We start from the raw sequence: 20015 nt of genomic DNA on the forward strand, positions 1-20015 counted from the left end.
ACACCGATCCTCGAATAACCAACAATTTCCTCTGTGTCGGCTGTTACGAATTATTAGATTTTCTATGTAATTCAGACTGCTTCTTTAAACGTTGAAATTTGTCTGGGTCGCAATTTCATCACGAGAAAAATAGCGATGTCAATGAGGCATTGCCGATGGAGAAAACCTTCGTGGGACGAGACATTATTTCCGATCACTGATCTGGGATAGACACTGGCCGTAAAAGTAGTTGGAACTGGAAGAGAAAATGCCACAGAACCGTCCACGATAGTCAGGTAGTTCGCCAGGAACGATTTTGGAGAAAGTGAGCGCTAGTAACCACTAACTGACCACAGGTTGGATGCCACTCGTGGCAGGTACTCGCTCAAAAGATAGTTGTTGGTAGAGCAAACCCGCCTTTCGACACCTTGATATTTGTAAAAATGAAAAATGTAAAAATGAATTCCATCTGTATGAAAATCTAACGCAAATGTAAAAACCATCTGCAAAAAGACGAGCGATGGGTGGCAGAGAAGATCGTCAGCAAAATGCGTGTATTATGTACAAATTTATGCAAAGCAATTAAATGCCATTAAAACATGTATATTGGAAATAGAGGAAGCGTATAAGCCGAACCTTAAAAGTCTGAAATGTCTAATGAAAACCTCAAACAGTGACGAAGTACGGCGCGTCGTGAATTACGTTATCCGTCAAAGTTCACGGGAAATTGCACGAGAGACGAACGAAGCCGCGCGCTGTAATAATATCATGTTCCAGCAATTATTCTTGCAGAATCTAGAGTCGAAGCGGATCCGTAAATTATGACCTGTTTACGGCCTAGGGAAAAGCATTACCTAGAGAGCAATAAATGTCCGCCACTGAGAGAATATCACCTGGAGTGCGTACACATACCCGACGCGATTAACGTCAAGATTTTCATGCCGTTCCCAGCTCGACTTCCCGTTTCACGAACACACGAATAAAAATCCTCCACGAGTTGATCCTCCCTGTTCGCAACCGCGTTTTCGCTGAAATATTCGTTACATCTTCGCGCGAATATTCCCCGAATGGGAATGATTTTTCCCGGCAAGGAAAAATGAGGCGAACAGACAGAGACGAGGAGCGAGGCAGGAAAAAGGCAAGAGGATGGAGATCTAACGTATTTTCGTAAAATGATCACGTCGTTAAAATGCATCCATCTAGTAGCTGGCAAAATGAAAAGCGGACGTTTGAAATACTCGACCACCGCGAGTTCGACGAGTCACCTATAAGAATAAATTGCGCTCGCCCGACTCGGTTGAGCTAGGAATTTTTCACCAAGTAACATCTGCCGGCATTTGTATCCTTCGACGATACCTCGACCTTACTCCACGCGGCATAGACAAACCTTTGTAGGTCGGAAATAACCCCGGGAGGGTCTACGAGAGGACACCGACAGGAAAAGGCTAAGCGACGATATCTCCTTTCAAGGATCAGGAGTAAGATCTGAAAGAGAGTCAACGAGAAAAAGTGGAGGAAACGAATTCCTTCGGTTTTGTCGAATGGCTCTTCTTTCCTTCTACCAACATTTTCCACCTTTTACCGTCTTTCGAACTCGCTGTCTTTCCCTCGTGCCTGCACCGTCTCTCCCGCCCTCCCTTCCTTCTGTCACAGGTCGCGAGCTACACGCGAGCGAAAATTTACTATGGAGAAGCAGAGACGAACAGAGGAGTGTGCGGTTATTAAATCGGGACTCGACGGTGTAGCGTTTCATAAATTCGTTAGATAGTAACTTTACAACGATAATTTCGTTCGACCGAAACAGGGCCGGTTTACGACTCCTTTTCCGTCCAGCTATATCTCCGTCTTGCCCTTTGCTACCTTATCTCGCAAAATTTCTGTTCGTCTTTTAAAAATCGTTTAAACAATGCGCAACATCGTTTGGAAACGATTAAAAGATGCGTTGCATGCATTACCTAAAAATACCTGAATAAGATACTTTATTTACTTTTACACGGCAGTTACACGTTGCGGAGGTCATATCGGTCGTGGAAGAAGCGGTTTGTCATACAGGATTGCATAAAAAACGGTAAAATAGGAAAAACATTTCAATAGCTTCTTCGTAAAAGCGTAAGTACGGTTCAAGAAGGTGGAAGGTCGCGCGAAGTTTTCCGCGGTAAATGCTTGGCGGGCATTATCGGCTAAAGAAGCAGAGAGAAACCGAGTATTTCGCACGGAACGCGTTCCCTTTATTTTGTCTCGCAATCTGCGAAATGGATAACATCGAAGACGAGTTCCCGGTCTGTACTGCACGAGCTGTGCATCAGGCTAACGTAGTCAGCCTTTCAGAAATCAATGCACCGCAATAACCGAACGATGCACTCGGCGTGCTTCGTCGCATTGAGCTCCGGCATCAAAAAGCTATTACATACAATGAAAATAGATTTCAAAGGCCAGCAACCATGTTCAGAAGACAGACAGAAGAGGAAGAGGAAAGGCGGGACAGGAGGTGGAAAGAGACAACGGTTTATGCATGGACAAAGCTATCGGCCAGATGAACCGGAAGAGAGTGTAATGTCCCGTGACATTTTGTTTCACGTGCATCAACACCATTAAATCCTATGGAGATCGTGTACATTCTATAAAATCTCTTTATGTTCTACTGACGCTCTTCCCGGAAGGGAACCGTTCAGAGTCATCGCACGCGGAACAAGAGCAACAACGGTTACGTTGAAAGTAAAAGTACTCGATGAATTTTCTTAACTTTTGACTAACACCAAGATCGTCTAGTGCAAAAAAAAAAAAAAGAAAATTGAAATTCGAAATATAATTTCTGTGTATATATGGCATAAATAGGTTGGTAGGTGCGATGATCGTAAGATCGAAGGGTGTTAAAATAAGATAAAAATAAAGGTGTCACCATAGTTTCCGATGATTAATCTACGGTACTATATAGATGACCAAGTTTGAAAGTGGGGCGTTAAAAACCCCTGCTTCCCTTCTCAGCGCCCATAAATCAGGGAACGATTACATGTGTAAATATACTGTTCCTCACCCTTCATCGCAGCTGCGCTTTCCGGAAAATTCACCCTTGCGGCGTGTTTATGCGTGAATCTGTTCGCGTGAAAAATCATTGAATAAACATTTAGGGAGGGTATCGCTTGAGAAAATGTTAGATTTGGATATCGATATCTTACACGCGGAATGAACACTTTCTCTTATAACAAATAAGTTTGTTATCGTATTTTTGTTAAAAATCATAAAAAAAAAAAAGACACGTGCAGTTCATTTGAATTCTCTCTTACGCGCTCTTAATGTAAACTGTCTATAGAAATAGTAGTACATAACGAAACCAGTTTAATTTATGCATTTTGTTCGTATATGTAGCGCGCAATGTTGGGACTGATGGAATCGTCGCAAGAGGTATGCGATCATATTTATATGTAAATGCAGATACGTACACATTGGAAAAACGGGAATTGATGGAAGCAGGGGTTTGAATCAAAATTTGCAACGTGATTATACACGGTGCCGCTAAGCGTAAACGCGAACCGATGACATTGTTAATTTCATTATAAATATTCACCATCGATAAACCGAGTGCCCATTTTTGAATTGCAGACCGCGAATGTGTACTTGTGTGATAATCGCGTTATATTTCTAACTAATTTCGCGTAACACCTTTATTTTTTTTTCAATACGTCAAAGTTATTTTTCATCGGAAATTGTTGATTCGGAATAAAGCGAACTTACAGGAGAAAAATACATATATCGTAACAGAAGCAGCAACTACAACCGACCCATAGTTGTCGCGATTTTTTCACCGACGATGGAATTTCCTGGCTGACTGACGGCTCGGTCGCCGTCAATTCACAGAGCGATCAGCCGTGAATTCCCCTGCTCCTTTATATCCCGCAATAACAACGCGACTCGTAGATGCCAGAGGCGCATTACATATACATATACACATAATGCGTAAAACAGAAGAAACGAATAAAGAATAAAAGTAATACATTTCGAAATATCTTCGATTCAAGGCCGTTTCTTCCACGACCTCTTTCTGTACCACTTGTCTTTCGTTCATTCGTCTCTCACGAATCCCTCAGTGATATCTACTGATGTTTCTTCTAACCAATTGTCCATAGCCTGTAGCAACGATCTGATTGCAAATGCTTGGTACAAAGGACGATGTCTCCTTTCGAGTCAGCCTCTTTTTCTGTCTCGCCAGGTTTTGTTCATTCTTCGTGTGATTTTCCTTGCCACGATCTTGACAAATAGTTCCTTCGTCTCTCAGCCACGATATAAAGATAAAAAGTAACGCGAGATCGAGACTAAAATTATAGATCGTGATTGCAACAGTAAAAATTATACGTTCTACCTGGTGCAGTCGTTAAATTTCCTAAGACAAGAATATAAAGAAGCGAACGAATAAATAATGCGATGAAATGAAATGCAACACGTTTACTTTCTTACTAACTCTTCACTCGTTCGAACTATGTATATTCGGTATCTGCGATGTTATTAATTAAGGAAGCGCGTAATTGAGTGCCCCATTATCGAAAACTAGAGTTGCGCTGTTAGTAGTTGGAAATTAATTATTATTAAAGCCCATGGATCCCTGGAGTATTCTTGGATGCTAACGTTGATGATAGTGAATCTGTCTGATACTCAAGATGTACGTATAAATACTATATGTACACTTTTCTCTCTATGAAAAATTATATAAATAATGTAATATCGCTGACTATTATTTTTCAAAATATACATATGCGTAATTTGCATGATTCTACAAATTCATGACAATTTAAAAAATCACTAATAAAATAAAAACTACTCTATTAGATATTGCTAAAATATATTCTTATTCAAACTATAAGGTTGAAAAAATACAGCTGTACATAATACTTTTCAAAAATGACTAATGAAAGAGGTATACATATATATATATATATATATATATATATATATATATATATATATATATATATATATATATATATATATATATATATATATATATATATATATATATATATATATATATATATATATATATATATATATATATATATATATATATATATATATATATATATATATATATATATATATATATATATATATATATATATATATATATATATATATATATATATATATATATATATATATATATATATATATATATATATATATATATATATATATATATATATATATATATATATATATATATATATATATATATATATATATATATATATATATATATATATATATATATATATATATATATATATATATATATATATATATATATATATATATATATATATATATATATATATATATATATATATATATATATAAAAATCTAAACTTATTTACTAGGATACATATAGTGATTAATAAAGTAATTAATCTAGAGTGCTATTACGGTAAATGTCATAAAATAAATTATGCTACAAATTATTCTTCCGGTATCATACCTACCACATATACGATATAGCATATCAAGTGTATGTACATATGTGTGTTTAGATACAAATATCGCAATAGTAACTATCATAGTCATGGCAGGGAATATCATAAAAAGGCAAGGATTAAATTATTTATTAGGTGTATGTGTACCTTGTGCTAAACAAAATGCTGCTAAAATACGAGTAAAAATATCAGACTTCGATGCACATCTGTTAATGGTACGTAAATTCGACGTGAGTTCTTAAAGTCGTAAATCCATTCTCATAAGTGTTTAATTGAGGTTATGTTTTCGATTATCGCATTTTAGTATTTTAACAAATATGAATTTATTTATGCCGATGATCCCGAAAAGCGTTGTAAGACAGGTGATACAGTTTTAATACAAAGTTTACCAAGAAAATTAACTCGTCTTATCACTCATAAAGTATGTATTATCATAAAAAGTTGAATCTCTATATTTTATTTATATATTATTACAACTTCTTAATAGCAACATAAAAGCATAAAAGCTTCTAATTTACATTTGATGATTATAGGTTGTTGATGTCATTTATCCACTAGGTGATATTACAGATCCTATTACTGGTAAAAAGGTTGTTGCAGGAAAATATAGGTATATTCTTCTTCTTTTGAAAATATTTACCATTTATTTGAAATTAAAACTTTATATTTATTTTAAATTAGGGAAAATATTGAAAAGGATGCTGAACTTTATGGAAATTTAGAATCTATGTATAAATATGAAAAAACACCAAAGAGAGGAATCACAGAAGGCAAACGAGATTTTACAGCCGAGGAAACTTATATGAAATATAGCGATGATCCAAAAGATTATGACCCATACGCAGTGAATCCATCATAACTCGTACATACAGCATACAAACATATTGTAGATAGAATACTAAAAAATAGAAATTAATAAATAATGTTATATTGAAAAAAATTAACAGTGTATTTCAAATTAAGTTATAACTTTCACAAAAAGAAAACAAAATATATTCGATTCGTTTGATACTTATCTTTTGACATTTTTTTAATATAAACGAATCATTTTATATATCCGCTATTTACATATATTAGTTACAGTTTCCTTTAAAAATAAGAAAATAATTATTAAAATTACAATTTATTAAAAATGTAATATTAATTTTAGATTCAATTATTAAATACAATATGATTTTTTGTATTTTCCCTTGTTAAATTTATACATCATTTTAAATTTGTTATAACATTGTTTCAAACTACTTGAATCAAAATTCTGCAAACATGTCAATTTAAATATTATCAGTGATTATTAGAATTCTCCAATTCGAAATAGAAAAATAATAATCATAGCTGATTCATAAAAGCAAAACAAACAATTTTTATAGTGAATCATTCAGAAAGAAATTCTCTTTCAAGCGCAGCTCCCATTTCATTCCATTCTCGTTCATCTTCGTTATCCATTATTTCCAGATCATCGATTGAATCTTGAGAATTATCACCTAAATCTAAGTCATCGGGTAAACATTCTCCTCTTCTAAAACGCGTTACAGGATCATCATCATCGTTGTTCAAAGTATCATCTTTGCCACTTAAACTATCGTCATCTGAACTTTCATTAGAAAGCTTCTTTTTCTTTCTTATTGGTTCATTTGTATTACTTCCTATTGGTAAAACTTGATATTAATTATTAGATATTAGTAAAAATATTATCTGATAGTAAAATAAACTATACATATTACACATACGATCATGGTTTATAGAGTCATCAGAATCTGAATCCTTATAACAATATTTTTTATCACATTCTTGTTCATCGTCTATATCCTCTGTATCAAAGACAGGTGCATCTAATTCTTGATCATCCATATCTTCTTCAACTTCTTTATCCATAATTTCTATTTCCTCTGGTGTGAATGACATTAATGGATTAATACTATCAGCAAAACTGTTTTCTATATTTTTTTCTGGTTCTTCTATACGTTCAGGACTACTGCAATGTGGAGGCGGTATTCTAGAAGCACGTGCCTGAAAATACATAATTGATCATCATATGTATATCACTATTATATGTAGAATAATTGGAAATAATTTTATTATTTATTATTTTTTCTGTTTTTATCAAAGCTCTCGCTTCAAACTCGTCATTTTTATAGTACCTATACCTTTGTAGTAAGTGGAAATAAACGCTCATCAACATGTTCCCAGCGTTCTGCACAAGTCCAAAGCCAATCTGGGTTTACAATTTTTATATTTCGATTCTTTTTTGCTGCATTAGCCTTTGCAGTTCCAGGTCTAATAGCTACCAAGTGAGTAGTTTTGTCTGACAAATCCTACAATATAACGAATTATTAAAATAAAGATAATAGCATGGGAAGAAAGTTAACGTATTACTTGTGCCACTTCTGCTCCAAATGCTCTGGCGACTTTATAAGCTCGACTTTGATGAAGTTTTTGATGAGTAGGTATTAATCCACTAAAAGTTAAGTATACTCCTTTTAATACTTGAGCCCGCACTCGTGGAATAATGTCTCTTAATGACTTCCGTCCACCTTCTTTTTCTATAGTAGTATAAAATTCAGTATGAATCCTACGAAGAATATCTTCAAGATATAATAAATAATCATCGTCATCTTCATCTATAATATTATTTTCATCAGGATTTTTATTTACAACTTTTATATCTTGTATTGATTCAGATAGTGTTAAATTTTCTTTCGACTCCCCTGATGCTTTATTCTCATCTTTATTTTCATTATTGGAATCAAGATTTAAATCAGTGTCACTCTTGGTATTATCTTTGGCACTTTTATCATTCTTTTCTATAAATTCGTGTTCATTTTCTTTATCTTCAATTGTTTCCTCAATTTCCTTTCTCTGATTATTATCAATCGCATTCCCTTCATTTGACAATACAGATGCACCATTTTTATCTGTTTCACTTACATTTTCATCAATACAAAGCTCATTTGTATTTTGCAATTCAGGTAAAACAGATACATCACTTTTTTCTAGTCCTGGTGGTGCATGTATGTCACCAGTATGACGAAAGAAGTGATAAGGCTTAACTTGAACTAAATTCCCACATCCTTGCCATACGTCTTCTCTATCATCTATAATGCATACCAGATCATCTCCACAAGGAAATAAAGCCCTGTAGCAAGATAGTTAATAAGGTATCTATTTGTTTTGATAAGATGTCTAAAATACAAATTTTATGACCATACTTAAGATTAGCTGTTTTTGATGCAGGGTCGAAACATTCATCCCTTGAAAGTATTCTATGAGAAAATAAAGTTCCATCTTTATCCAATAGCGCTGCTACAGTATGTGCGTAGTTTCTTGCTCCAAATGTACATATATGTAATTCATATAAACGACTCATTTCAGAAAGAAAGTGTTTGGTATTAGGCCTTAAGCGAGTGTGATACCATGGGGAATTTGGTCCATAAAGTTGATAATGATAAACATCCTAAGAAAGGTATGTTAATGATGTTAATCTTACTCTTACTATTATTGTTATTATTATTATTATTATTACATGTATAATCTCTCTTGCTCTTTTTCTGTCTCTCTCTCTTTTTTTCTCTCTATATATATAATATATGCACCTATGTATATAATATCTGTACCTTTATATTAGAGGGAATATTATCATTTGTTGTATGAACAATTGTTTGATCAAGATCCACAAGTAATGCTAACTTGCGATCATTCAAAAGGCGTTGCTCATCTTCCTTTCCAATTTTTTTAGCCAATTCTGGGCATACTTTCAGTTCTGGCACACTATGTACCATTGGTACACTAGCTTGTGATATTTTTGTACTTTCATTTTCTTTACCAATCCTTTCAACTCTTAAATCCACGCCACATTCTGCACACAAGTCTTTCATTACGGTAGGATGTCTACATCCTTCTAATGTCATTACTACTTGCCTATAATATTAGTCATTTATGTAAATTTGAAGATAAAAACGTATAGAAATAATCTTATTAGAAATAAGTTATTTTCTTAATTAATATCATTTTATATAATAAAAAGTTATATATAATAAATTTTATTTTTGCAATACATAAGCACTAAGAAATCTTATAAGGTTAAAGATATTATGTACCCAGGTTGAACAACATCCCCTTCTTTCGCTAAAATTTTTGTAACACGACCGAGTCGCGTGGCCCGAAATTTCTTCTCAGGACCTTTACTATCTTCTGTTCCTGGAATAACATTCTGATACAAAAACAGCACTCTACCCGCTGAAACCATAGTATCCATCCGAACTCTCCATTTTAATAATTTTCCTGATTGTCCACCAAACGGAAATGTTATCTCTATTGTCCCCATAACTTTTAAATAACTAACATTCAGATGTTAAAATGTTATCTTCAATTGAAAGAAATTAAGTAGTAAATATCATTAAACTCTTAATGTTTTGCGCGGGAGATGATATAAACACACACTTATGTTCAATTTTCCAACACTAATAGAAATTCGCACATACATGTATTTTGTTACACGTATAGGAAGATCAAAGATACTTTATCTTTATTATTGGCTAGCATATTTTTTAATTTATATAGATAAAAGTCACTTACTCTTCTAATAGTTTTATAACTATTATTAATATTTAATGGAATTCAGTATGGGGAAACAAATAATGCGTATACATTAATGAATCACATGAACGTTATATTACATAACACTAGATAAACAATTTACCATATTAAAAAAGATTCGACACACATTAAAACACTTGTAATATTATATAGCATTATGATGCCATAAAAATAATTAAATGTGTACTTAGTTATTTTAACTGTAACGATTAATGTAAAATTCCCCTAGTACATATAAATATTACTATATTCATGTTATAATGTTTTCGATTGTGATACAATTTTGATCCACAATTAAAACTTTCAAACAATTGTCAACTTATTAATAGTATAGAATTTTTAATCAAGATTTAATTTAATACTCTATTGTTCATTGCTTGTAAAATGGAAGATAACATAGAAAACATATTGCCAAGTACTAGTAATGCTATTCACACAATATGTTCCCTTCGAACTAGAGGAAGACAACAATTTAGTTTGTGTGTTAGTTCTGCTCCAGTAGAAGAAATTGAAGGTTTTAACTTAGAAGGTGTATTATAATTTTCATATCATAATTTCGTATCATAATGTTTATTTAATCTAGTATTTAATAATAATATGTATGTGAATAATTTTTACATATAAGTGTTTTGAAATTATTTAAATTGTATTAATATCTAAAACTCATGTTTATACTTCATATTTTATAGAATTATTATATAAAACTTGGACTATTTTTGGAGTTTCCACTTTATTTAATTTTCATCAAGATGAAGTACATTTGAAACAATATGCAAAACGATTAAGAGAAGAAGTTGCAAATAATTTATCACAAGAAGATGTTACATATGACGCAGAATTTTGTGTTATGAAAGACATAACACAAAGACCTAGTCCATTGGATCCACCACCAATAAAGGTAGTATCAACAAATAAAATATGTTTAAAAAATGAGAAGTATATCATTTATTTACAAAACTTCCGTATTAAGAATTATTGATAGCTTTTAAAACTTCTCATTTTTTATTCAAAATAGATATAAAAAGTGACCACATCTCCCCTGATTATAAATGTAATAAAAATGATAATTACAGATTGAAATTTATTCTGAAAATAGTAATAATCAAACAAATTCAAAGAAATGTATTTATAAAGGAGTATTTTTATCATGGAAAACTACTAAAAACGAATTAATCGCTTTTAATTCTGTGAGATTACCTCTTTTATTATGTCGTGGTACACCAAGTGCTATAAGAACTGTTCATAATGTGTTGAGTCGTATGTTCGATTGTATGATTATTGCATTACCTGCACATGAGGATGATTTAATATGGCTTGTTCCAATTATAATTATTCCAGCAGATAAAGAGGAACAAACAAAACACACAGATGAGATTTGTATGGAATATAAAATACCAGAACTAGAAAGTACAGATACAATTACAATAAAGTTTCTAGTTTTGGATTTAATAAAAATATTAACAGTGTATGTGTTTGTAACGCCTAAAAGATAGTAAATATTTACAACTGTATTGCTGTATTTCTATATTATAATTTATGATTATTCAAAACACTACTATACAACATATATAAAAATAAAAAAGTATACTTTTTATATCTATATTAATTTTCTTTTAGAATTGTAAAGGATCAAAACGATGAAGCAAATGTTGAAATTGCCTTTCATTTAGAACATATAGAAAAATTTCGTGAGGTCTTATACTCTCAAATGTTAGAACTTGCTGGTTTACAATTAGGATTGTGTACATTACATAAAATTATTCTTCCGACAGTTACGATAATGGAAAACAGGGTAAATAAACAGTTATTACTTATATCGTGTAATTTTTATAAACATACATTTGTATTCATATTTTCTTATTTATAAGATACTCCTTTTCCTTTGTTTTTCAGATGAAAGTAATGAACGCAGATACCATGAATCGCGTTTTGTTATATTTAAATGAAAAAGCCCTTGATACATTTCACACATTAAATCTTGAGTAACATAGTTTAACAATATTTGTAACAATAAGCAGTCTTTATATATTGTATATATTTATTTCGTATTTGGTATAATTTTTTCAAATATCACAGATTGTATAAAACATTATTGTTTGATTTCGAATACTATTATCAATTAATTTGTATAGCACGTAAATTATATTTGTAAAATATAGTACTTTTAACATTTTCAATAAGTCGATTATATGTCACTTCATTTTTTAAGAAGTTCGTTCATATAAATAAGATAAAATAAAGTTCTAGGAATTCTCATCTACAATATCCATCTACAAACAAAAATGAATAAATAATTTAGTTCTTTAATTAATATTCACTTTAAAAGTAGATGAACTTACTTGGCTTTCTGATTCTACCTTCTTCTTTTTAGCTCTATTATTAAGGATATAATGTACAAAATCTATGTATCCATCAGGTTGTTCATCAAGTGGTGGTGGTACTGAAATACCAAGTATTTCAGGTAACATAAAAGTTTTTGACCATGTTACAAGTGGGGTACGACCTTTAGTATATTGTCCATCTTTATGGTAAAATAATAAACCGTCTAAAGGATATAAATTCGAAAGATTTGCTAATGCTAAACTTATATCAGTATCACAACTGATATTTGGTAAAGGCAATATAGGAAAACTATTTCTATATGTATCTCTTTTGTGTAATTCTTCGATTTCTTGCATCTTTGATCTCAACCAAAAGAACCTAAATTCAGTCTGAAACAAACATTAGAAATTATTATAATGTATATAAAATGTAACTAGTATTATTACATTTTTAAGTAAAAATTCTTACATCACAATTTATTAAAGACTGATTGGACCATGCAAGTACATCTAAGATATAATATATTTTTTGTTGTTTTATCCATAAACAATCAAGAATGGTACAGCTACCTCTATGTTCAGATGGATTACCACCAGGAAGTGCTGAATGGAATTTACCAAGGTTATTACCGTGTCTGTTATATACTTTAGTTATACCCTACAAAATATAAGAAATATAATAAACCATAAAAAATGTTCTCACTTCTTTCTTTCTAACATACTTTACGTGCAACTAATAAAGTTCGTTTTCCTTGAGGACATGGTACTACAATCCACTTTCCTACAAGATCTTGAGGTACTTCCAACATCCATTCAGACATCATTAATTGATTTGCATAATTCTTATTTCGTTTAGAGTAGTAATATCCCTTTTTATCAATTTTTTGAATTTCCATTTCTTCCTCATATTCATCTTCAGAATTAAATGCTTCTTCCAGTATTCCTCTTCCAATATTAAATGCAGTGTCTCTACATCTAATAATGCATATTATTACTTTTATGTTCATATGTTCATAGAGCTCTTTTATAAAATATAATAGCCATATATAAAAAACATACTTTTTTTGAAATTGTAGTAGCCGTCGACGTCTTATTTCTTGAAAAGTATCAATGTTATCCACATCCAAATTGTAATTATCTTTTTTAACAGGTTTTTTATAAAATATGGCACGTAGATTACCATTTTTTATTAACTTATCTTTCATCTCAGTTGCCATAATTGTATTAATAATTACCATATGAAACTAAATTGTCCAAGAAAATAAAATGTTATACATAATTATTATTAAGAAATTTTGTTTAATATAAAATTTCCACAAACCTTTACACAATACTTCTATAACAGATTCAAATAATTTAATAAAAATTAATCTTATACATCTTGTTCTTTACAAAAATACATGTATATATACTAATATGTAATGCATTTTCACGCACGCAAATAACTTTCATTCACTATTATATCAATAGATGTCAATTTTCTTGATGTATGTTTCAAGGTTTCAAGCTTTTATTAATGTATCATGAAATATTTCAATAGAATAGATTCTTCTGTGTTATATGATTGGTAGTACAACTGTTACCAACATTTTCTTAAAAATAAAATGTGGTTTCCTTAAGTTTACAACAAAATTAACTAAAAACGAAAATATCTCAAGATAGCCTAGTACTTCTACTTTTTTTCGTAAAGGAATGTCAAAATAACGTCAAAATAACGTTTTGGTACAATTTGTAAAACATTTTTGTTGAAAATAAGTTAATACACGATACCAATAAATGATGCAGAAATGGTCAAAGTACTCCTAGCCTCTACATTAATTACTCAAGAGGTAAATAATAAGTTTTTAAGCTGAGAACTTAAAAGGATTGACGTCTATCATAAAACTGTCATATATGACAGAGCTTGTATAGGTATTTTTACGATTTAATCGATACGTTCGTAAGTAGATACAACAATGGATGATCAGCAATTAAATAATTTAATTAAATGGTTAGATACATTTGATCTTCAAGCTCCTCATTCCACAGCAGAAGATATAAGTGATGGTGTTGCTTTAGCAGATGTCTTAGCTCAAATTGCACCCGAGTGGTTTACTGCTGCTTGGAGAGCGAAAATTAAAACAGATGTTAGTTCTAACTGGCGATTAAAAGTTAGTAATCTTAAAAAAATTGTTGAGGCCATAATGGAATATTATATAGAATGTTTAAATCAACAGTTATCAGGTTACATTAAACCCGATGCAACTAAAATTGGAGAACACTGTGATAACTATGAACTGCATCGTTTATTACAGTTAATTCTTGGTTGTGCAGTTAACTGCAATCAGAAACAACAATATATAACAAGAATTATGGGAATGGAAGAAACTGTTCAGCAAGCAATTATGCAGAGCATTCAAGAATTAGAAAGCAATATGCATGGACCAAGATTAAGTTTAGGTACTAGCCTTAATTTTGAATCTTTGGATGTAGCTGATGGTACTCAGCAAAGATTATTAGCAGAACTTCAAGTAACTGTTGATATGAAAGAACAATTAGCACAAAAATGTCATGAACTCGATCAACAACTTTCGCTTTTACAAGAAGAAAAAGCAGCATTAGTGACAGAAAATAAAAAGCTTCAAGAAAGATTGGATGAATTTGAAAATCCAGAAGAGTCTGGTTCTATCTTAAGATATTCTGGTCTTAGAAAACAATTAGAAGCATTGAAAGATGAATTATTTAAAGTAGAAACATCTAGAGATGATTATAGACTAAAGGTAGAGCTATTAGAAAAGGAAGTATTAGAATTACAATCTAGGCAAGAAGATTTACAAAAAGCAGCTGATGAGGCTAATCACCTGAAAGATGAGATAGATGCATTAAGAGAAACTGCAGATAAAGTAGCAAAGTATGAACAGACAATAGAATCATACAAAAAGAAAATGGAAGATTTGAGTGATTTAAAAAGACAAGTTAAAATGTTAGAAGATAAGAATTTAGAGTATCTACAATCCAAAATAGATTACGAAGAGGAATCAAAACGGACTACAATGCTCCGTAATCATTTAGAACTTTGTAAACAACAACTTGCTGAAGCACATCATAAATTGGATGAACAAACTAATAAATGTGACAAACTTGAATTTGAAGGAAAAAAAATGGAAGCAAAATTAAGCACTTTACAAAGAGAAAGAGATAGATTAATTGTAGAAAGAGATGCTTTGAAAGAAACAAATGAGGAATTGAAATGCACACAATTGCAAGCAGCAGAAAATATAGCAAAACCTACTACTGACAGTACTGTTGCAAATACGGAAATGATTCCTCTTGAAATTAAAGAAAAACTAGTTTGTTTACAACTTGAAAATAAAATGTTGAAACTTAAACAGAAAGGAAACGAGGATAAATTACCAACAGTTCAAGCACTATTAGAAGATTCAGAGGAAAGATTGAATATACTTAGAGGTAAAAATCGCAAAGCTAATCAAAGAATAATTGAATTAGAAAATAGATTGGAAGAAGCATTGGGCAGTCAATTAAGCGGAGACAATAAAACTGATATCAATTTAGGACAAAAGATAACACAGCTACAAGATGAACTAGGAAAATTACAAGCAGAGAAGGAACGTTTAATTTTACAAGTCGAAGAACGGGAAAATGCATTACAAGCACAAAAGCAGAAAGCTTTTGCACTACAGGAAAAGTTAACACGCAGAGAGTATGAAAATGCTGCACTAGAGGAGCGTTACAAAAAATATGTTGAAAAAGCAAAAAGTGTAATAAAAAGTTTAGATCCTAAACAAAACAATTCATCTCCTAATGAGGTAGCTGTTTTGAGGAATCAAATTTTAGAGCAACGTAAAATTATGGAGGATATGGAACGTTCTTTGAAAGAATCTAAGTTAATTAAAGAAATGGAAGAAAAGTTAATGATATCTGCATTTTATCGCTTAGGTTTAACTTGTCATAGAGAAGCAATTGATCATCGGCTTGCAGCTTTAAGTTCAGCAAGTCAGGGACAATCTTTTTTAGCAAGGCAAAGACAACCATCTGCTAGACGGCATCCGCCTTATAACTCTAAATAACAACTAACAAAAAATTATTTATATTCGCTGATTTTATTTTAATTAATGTTTAAATGAAACTAACAGTTGATCAACGGCTTGCAGCCTTAAGTTCAGCAAGTCAGGAACAATCTTTCTTAGCAAGACAAAGACATCCGTCTGCTAGATGGCATCCACCTTATAGCTCTGAATAACAACTAACAAAAAATTATTTATATTCACTAATTTTATTTTAATTAATGTTTAAATGGAACTATATAAACAAAATAGTTAAAATTTTATCAGGTTCAGCATTATATTATTTTACTATATTATCAAGTTTTATTTATTTAACCAATATATATTTTATTATTTTCTTGACCATTAATAAAATATTTATTTGAAATAAATTCTAAATGTTTTAATTTTTACAAATATATTATACATTCATGAACATACAACTTATTGTATATATTGTATATTACTTATCTTTATGCTGTTAAAACGTGATTATGGAACATAATATGCTTACAAACTATATGAACCTCGAAATGCAATAATGTAACTTTGTATGTTTCTATTTCAGAAGAATTATACTAATAATGTGCCTGGTTATATTTATGTGATACATTATATTTATTTAGTAAATGTATGCTTTATAATCTTTCTAACAGACTGAAGCTCTTAATTTTGAATATTTTAAAGCATAAAAAAGTCTTATTAACGAAATCATATACAATGTATGGAAATAATATATTTAAAAAGAATGGGGAAACTATTAAAATTAAGCCAAATATTTAATATACTGCAGCAGGCTTGGTATATAAGATATTTCAGAAAAATATCTTAAATACGAATTTTATAAATATATATATATATATATATACAGTATAAATATATACAAATTTGTAAAACAACAAAATGAAATAAAAGAATGAATTTATGTATATGCATAACAGTTCTATTTTTGTCTGATATTTTTTATCATTATGTACATTATATTTATTTAAAAAAAAAATGTACTTAATATGAAAAAATATACATATATTATTATATACATATATTAATATACATATATTAATACATTTTTCTATATACAAGAATAGAAGAAGACTTATAGATTTTCAATACTTACACGTATTTGAATAGTATTATAGCATTTAAAAAGAAAAGTACAAAAATATTTTTGAAGTATATACATAAATGTAAATTTCTAAAAAAAAGTATGTTTACATAGATTTATAATGTTATATAAACTTTAATGATCATAATTAATCTTAATCATATTTGTTTTTTCAATACATATATTAAATGTTTGACAAATATATTCTTTCAAGTGTTATTTGTCTTTTATGATGTAATTTGTCTATGTATGTTGATTGTCTACTATTTTGTATTATTTGCTTCATATTTTGCATTTTTATTACTTTTTGTATATCAGAATAACATCTTTGGTAATAAAATATTGCATTGAGAAATTCCCACAGATTAAATTCTGGCCATAAAACAGTGGTAAAATAAATGCATGTATTTGATATCTGAAATTTATTAAATAACAACGTATTTAGAAAAGCGAAGGAGAAACAAAGAATTAGCCTATAATCTTTAAACTTACTTGCCACATAAGAAAGTCACTAAATCTAACTTCTCCAGAAGTACGAATTAATAAATCTGGATTTGGTGAATAATTAGTATATAAACAGTTGGAAATCAAATTTTCATCAATATCTTCAGAAAGAATATCGCCATTTTGAACACCTTCGATTACATCTTTAATAGCATGTGTAATTTCATCTCTTGCTAAAATATTATATATGAAAGAAGGTAGAAAAATATAAAAGTTAATAATATTTATATTACATTATTTAATTGAGTGTAGCAAAAATAATGTTTGATATTTTAATGTATAAAGGTTTTTTTAAGTACACTTACATGTATAAGCAAATGCAATATTGAGAAATCCTTTATTATGTTCTTTAGTAAGAATCATAGTTTCTGCTATCAATTCTTGTATATTTTGAGGTAATAACGACAAATTACCAATTATACGGACACATAATCCATGTTTTCGTATTTTATCCCTATATTCAAATATTTGTTACATGGTATTATATTTACACAAATATTAAATAAACTGTTTTATAGATAAAACATGTTTCAACATACTTTTCATCCAATAATCTCTGGAATTTTTGTTCTGCAAGATTTAGAAGCCCATTTACTTCCTCTCGTTTCCTTTTAAAATTTTCAATACTAAATGCATAAAATGTTACTTCTTGTATACCAAGATCTGTACACCATTGTAAAGTTTCAGCAAACTTATCAAATCTTAAAAATTACAATTTGCATTTAATATACAACATACATAAAATACATAAAATATACAAAAATAAAATGTGAAAGCTACATTTACATGCGATATTTTTTTACTAGTACACACCCTTTTGTATGTCCTTCTATTTTTTCTATTCCATTTTTACTTGCATAGCGTCTATTACCATCCATTATAAATGCTACATGCTTAGGAATATGTCCAGTTCTTAAAATTCTTATAGCCAAATGTTGAAACCAATTTAGAGTATTGTCTCTTATCCATGACATTGTTCACAAAGTTTCAAGTACAATATTTAAGGTCCTAACCAAATTGTTTTACAATAATAATAAATAAGATATGTTCAAAAGAGATTTCTCTATATAAAAGTTGATAAATATTATACAAATTTAAATTATATAACTTTAATATTTACATATAATTTAAACTAATTTTACATGTTTAGCCGTTTTTTAAATCTTTAATATATCAGTTGCCATAATATCTCATAAATCGAATGATGTGTATGATTTAATATAAATTTGTAACTGTGTAATTTTTAATAATGACAGTGTTAAATAATACTTAACAATATGTCATGTTTTATGAAAAAATAATACTAAAATCATCATTCTATTGACACGTCGACATTTAACCGTATTAGAATTTTGGAACACATTTATCGTCTTCAAAAATTATAACAATTTGTTACATAATATTCTTTATTTTTGTAAGATATATATCAATATAATAGTTCATATGCATTAGCAATTTTTTCGAGAATTCTAAAAACTTTCGAAAAGTTACATACGTGGTGTTGCATACATACATACACACACATTCACATACATTACACAAATGTGTATATACATATCGTTACACATCGATATTTCGAGTTTATTCGAGTTACCTAGCATCCATCTTGAAGTTTTAGCTTTTGTGAAAAAATGCACATTATGTTTTTATTCCTCTTAAATATATGTAAGTATTTAAACATATATAATAATATCAAATAATAATATTTTAATTAGTTTTGTCTAAAAAAGATACAAGCAGAATTCGATTTTATAATGCATGAAAATTTCTGTTATATCATATTACAAAATAAGTGCAAAAATATTATCATAGTATTAAAGTAGTGATATGATTAAAATTAAAAAATTAATTTAACACGTTCATGTCTTACAGCAGTATATAAAATTTAAATAAAACACAGTAAAAATTATATAAGGACATTATCATCCTTTTATTAACAGCAGTTTTCATGATCATTATTTATTGTTTAACTCGAATCGCTGTAGAATTATGAAAGTTGTGTTTTAA

The 20015-nt window shown here is 29.8% G+C and overlaps 6 protein-coding genes across 8 annotated transcripts; 3 read left to right on the top strand and 3 right to left on the bottom strand.

Annotated features, from left to right (window-relative positions):
* Positions 1-5480: 5480 nt before the first annotated feature.
* LOC100746616 (28S ribosomal protein S17, mitochondrial) lies at positions 5481-6453 on the top strand. The gene is made up of 4 exons (XM_003489823.4): positions 5481-5657; positions 5747-5863; positions 5976-6052; positions 6124-6453. The coding sequence occupies exons 1-4, from the start codon at positions 5532-5534 to the stop codon at positions 6299-6301; spliced, it is 498 nt and encodes a 165-aa protein (XP_003489871.1). The 5' UTR covers positions 5481-5531; the 3' UTR covers positions 6302-6453.
* A 150-nt stretch (positions 6454-6603) lies between these two features.
* On the bottom strand, positions 6604-10154 carry LOC100746735 (RNA polymerase II subunit A C-terminal domain phosphatase). The gene is made up of 7 exons (XM_003489824.4): positions 9537-10154; positions 9054-9357; positions 8649-8893; positions 7816-8575; positions 7587-7754; positions 7170-7449; positions 6604-7085 (listed from the first exon to the last, which is right to left on the bottom strand). The coding sequence occupies exons 1-7, from the start codon at positions 9761-9763 to the stop codon at positions 6814-6816; spliced, it is 2256 nt and encodes a 751-aa protein (XP_003489872.1). The 5' UTR covers positions 9764-10154; the 3' UTR covers positions 6604-6813.
* A 112-nt stretch (positions 10155-10266) lies between these two features.
* LOC100742751 (centromere protein L) lies at positions 10267-12342 on the top strand. Its single transcript, XM_003489874.4, has 5 exons — positions 10267-10564; positions 10725-10933; positions 11109-11500; positions 11653-11827; positions 11929-12342. Exons 1-5 carry the CDS (start codon positions 10420-10422, stop codon positions 12019-12021), a joined length of 1014 nt encoding a protein of 337 aa, XP_003489922.1. The 5' UTR covers positions 10267-10419; the 3' UTR covers positions 12022-12342.
* LOC100746855 (snurportin-1) lies at positions 11949-13990 on the bottom strand. The gene is made up of 6 exons (XM_024367969.2): positions 13678-13990; positions 13416-13600; positions 13079-13331; positions 12826-13014; positions 12375-12746; positions 11949-12305 (listed from the first exon to the last, which is right to left on the bottom strand). The coding sequence occupies exons 2-6, from the start codon at positions 13592-13594 to the stop codon at positions 12279-12281; spliced, it is 1020 nt and encodes a 339-aa protein (XP_024223737.1). The 5' UTR covers positions 13595-13600; positions 13678-13990; the 3' UTR covers positions 11949-12278.
* Positions 13991-14018: 28 nt separating this feature from the next.
* On the top strand, positions 14019-17052 carry LOC100746975 (protein Hook homolog 3). Of its 2 annotated transcripts, XM_024367968.2 has the most exons (2): positions 14019-14506; positions 14573-17052. In XM_024367968.2, exons 1-2 carry the CDS (start codon positions 14312-14314, stop codon positions 16421-16423), a joined length of 2046 nt encoding a protein of 681 aa, XP_024223736.1. In that variant the 5' UTR covers positions 14019-14311; the 3' UTR covers positions 16424-17052. The 2 variants fall into 2 exon arrangements, with proteins under 2 accessions (XP_024223736.1, XP_003489874.1); XM_003489826.4 differs by having other exon boundaries at positions 14020-17052.
* Positions 17053-17483: 431 nt separating this feature from the next.
* Positions 17484-19587, bottom strand: LOC100747096 (dehydrodolichyl diphosphate synthase complex subunit DHDDS). Of its 2 annotated transcripts, XM_012386197.3 has the most exons (6): positions 19504-19587; positions 18822-19016; positions 18548-18709; positions 18314-18462; positions 17997-18181; positions 17484-17919 (listed from the first exon to the last, which is right to left on the bottom strand). In XM_012386197.3, exons 2-6 carry the CDS (start codon positions 18980-18982, stop codon positions 17689-17691), a joined length of 888 nt encoding a protein of 295 aa, XP_012241620.1. In that variant the 5' UTR covers positions 18983-19016; positions 19504-19587; the 3' UTR covers positions 17484-17688. The 2 variants fall into 2 exon arrangements, with proteins under 2 accessions (XP_012241620.1, XP_033176843.1); XM_033320952.1 differs by having other exon boundaries at positions 18822-19558.
* Positions 19588-20015: the final 428 nt, after the last annotated feature.

Source organism: Bombus impatiens, unplaced genomic scaffold, assembly GCF_000188095.3.
Source record: "Bombus impatiens unplaced genomic scaffold, BIMP_2.2 scf_0377, whole genome shotgun sequence".
Lineage (NCBI taxonomy): Eukaryota > Metazoa > Arthropoda > Insecta > Hymenoptera > Apidae > Bombus > Bombus impatiens.

Bases quoted from the DNA above. Each gene is read 5' to 3' on its own strand.
- LOC100746616 (XM_003489823.4), top strand. From the start codon at position 5,532: ATGGCAGGGAATATCATAAAAAGGCAAGGATTAAATTATTTATTAGGT. The intron at 5,864-5,975 runs GTATGTATTATC...TGATGATTATAG, and splicing joins CTCGTCTTATCACTCATAAA to GTTGTTGATGTCATTTATCC. The intron at 6,053-6,123 runs GTATATTCTTCT...ATTTTAAATTAG, and splicing joins GTTGTTGCAGGAAAATATAG to GGAAAATATTGAAAAGGATG.
- LOC100746735 (XM_003489824.4), bottom strand. From the start codon at position 9,763: ATGGGGACAATAGAGATAACATTTCCGTTTGGTGGACAATCAGGAAAA. The intron at 9,358-9,536 runs GTACATAATATC...CTAATATTATAG, and splicing joins GGGGATGTTGTTCAACCTGG to GCAAGTAGTAATGACATTAG. The intron at 7,450-7,586 runs GTATAGGTACTA...ATGTATTTTCAG, and splicing joins TATTTCCACTTACTACAAAG to GCACGTGCTTCTAGAATACC.
- LOC100742751 (XM_003489874.4), top strand. From the start codon at position 10,420: ATGGAAGATAACATAGAAAACATATTGCCAAGTACTAGTAATGCTATT. The intron at 10,934-11,108 runs GTAGTATCAACA...TGATAATTACAG, and splicing joins TGGATCCACCACCAATAAAG to ATTGAAATTTATTCTGAAAA. The intron at 11,501-11,652 runs GTATGTGTTTGT...ATTTTCTTTTAG, and splicing joins TTAATAAAAATATTAACAGT to AATTGTAAAGGATCAAAACG.
- LOC100746855 (XM_024367969.2), bottom strand. From the start codon at position 13,594: ATGGTAATTATTAATACAATTATGGCAACTGAGATGAAAGATAAGTTA. The intron at 13,332-13,415 runs GTATGTTTTTTA...ATGCATTATTAG, and splicing joins CTACTACAATTTCAAAAAAA to ATGTAGAGACACTGCATTTA. The intron at 12,306-12,374 runs GTAAGTTCATCT...TTTTGTTTGTAG, and splicing joins AGGTAGAATCAGAAAGCCAA to ATGGATATTGTAGATGAGAA.
- LOC100746975 (XM_003489826.4), top strand. From the start codon at position 14,312: ATGGATGATCAGCAATTAAATAATTTAATTAAATGGTTAGATACATTT.
- LOC100747096 (XM_012386197.3), bottom strand. From the start codon at position 18,982: ATGTCATGGATAAGAGACAATACTCTAAATTGGTTTCAACATTTGGCT. The intron at 18,463-18,547 runs GTATGTTGAAAC...ATTTGAATATAG, and splicing joins CAGAGATTATTGGATGAAAA to GGATAAAATACGAAAACATG. The intron at 18,182-18,313 runs GTAAGTGTACTT...ATAATATTTTAG, and splicing joins TATTGCATTTGCTTATACAT to CAAGAGATGAAATTACACAT.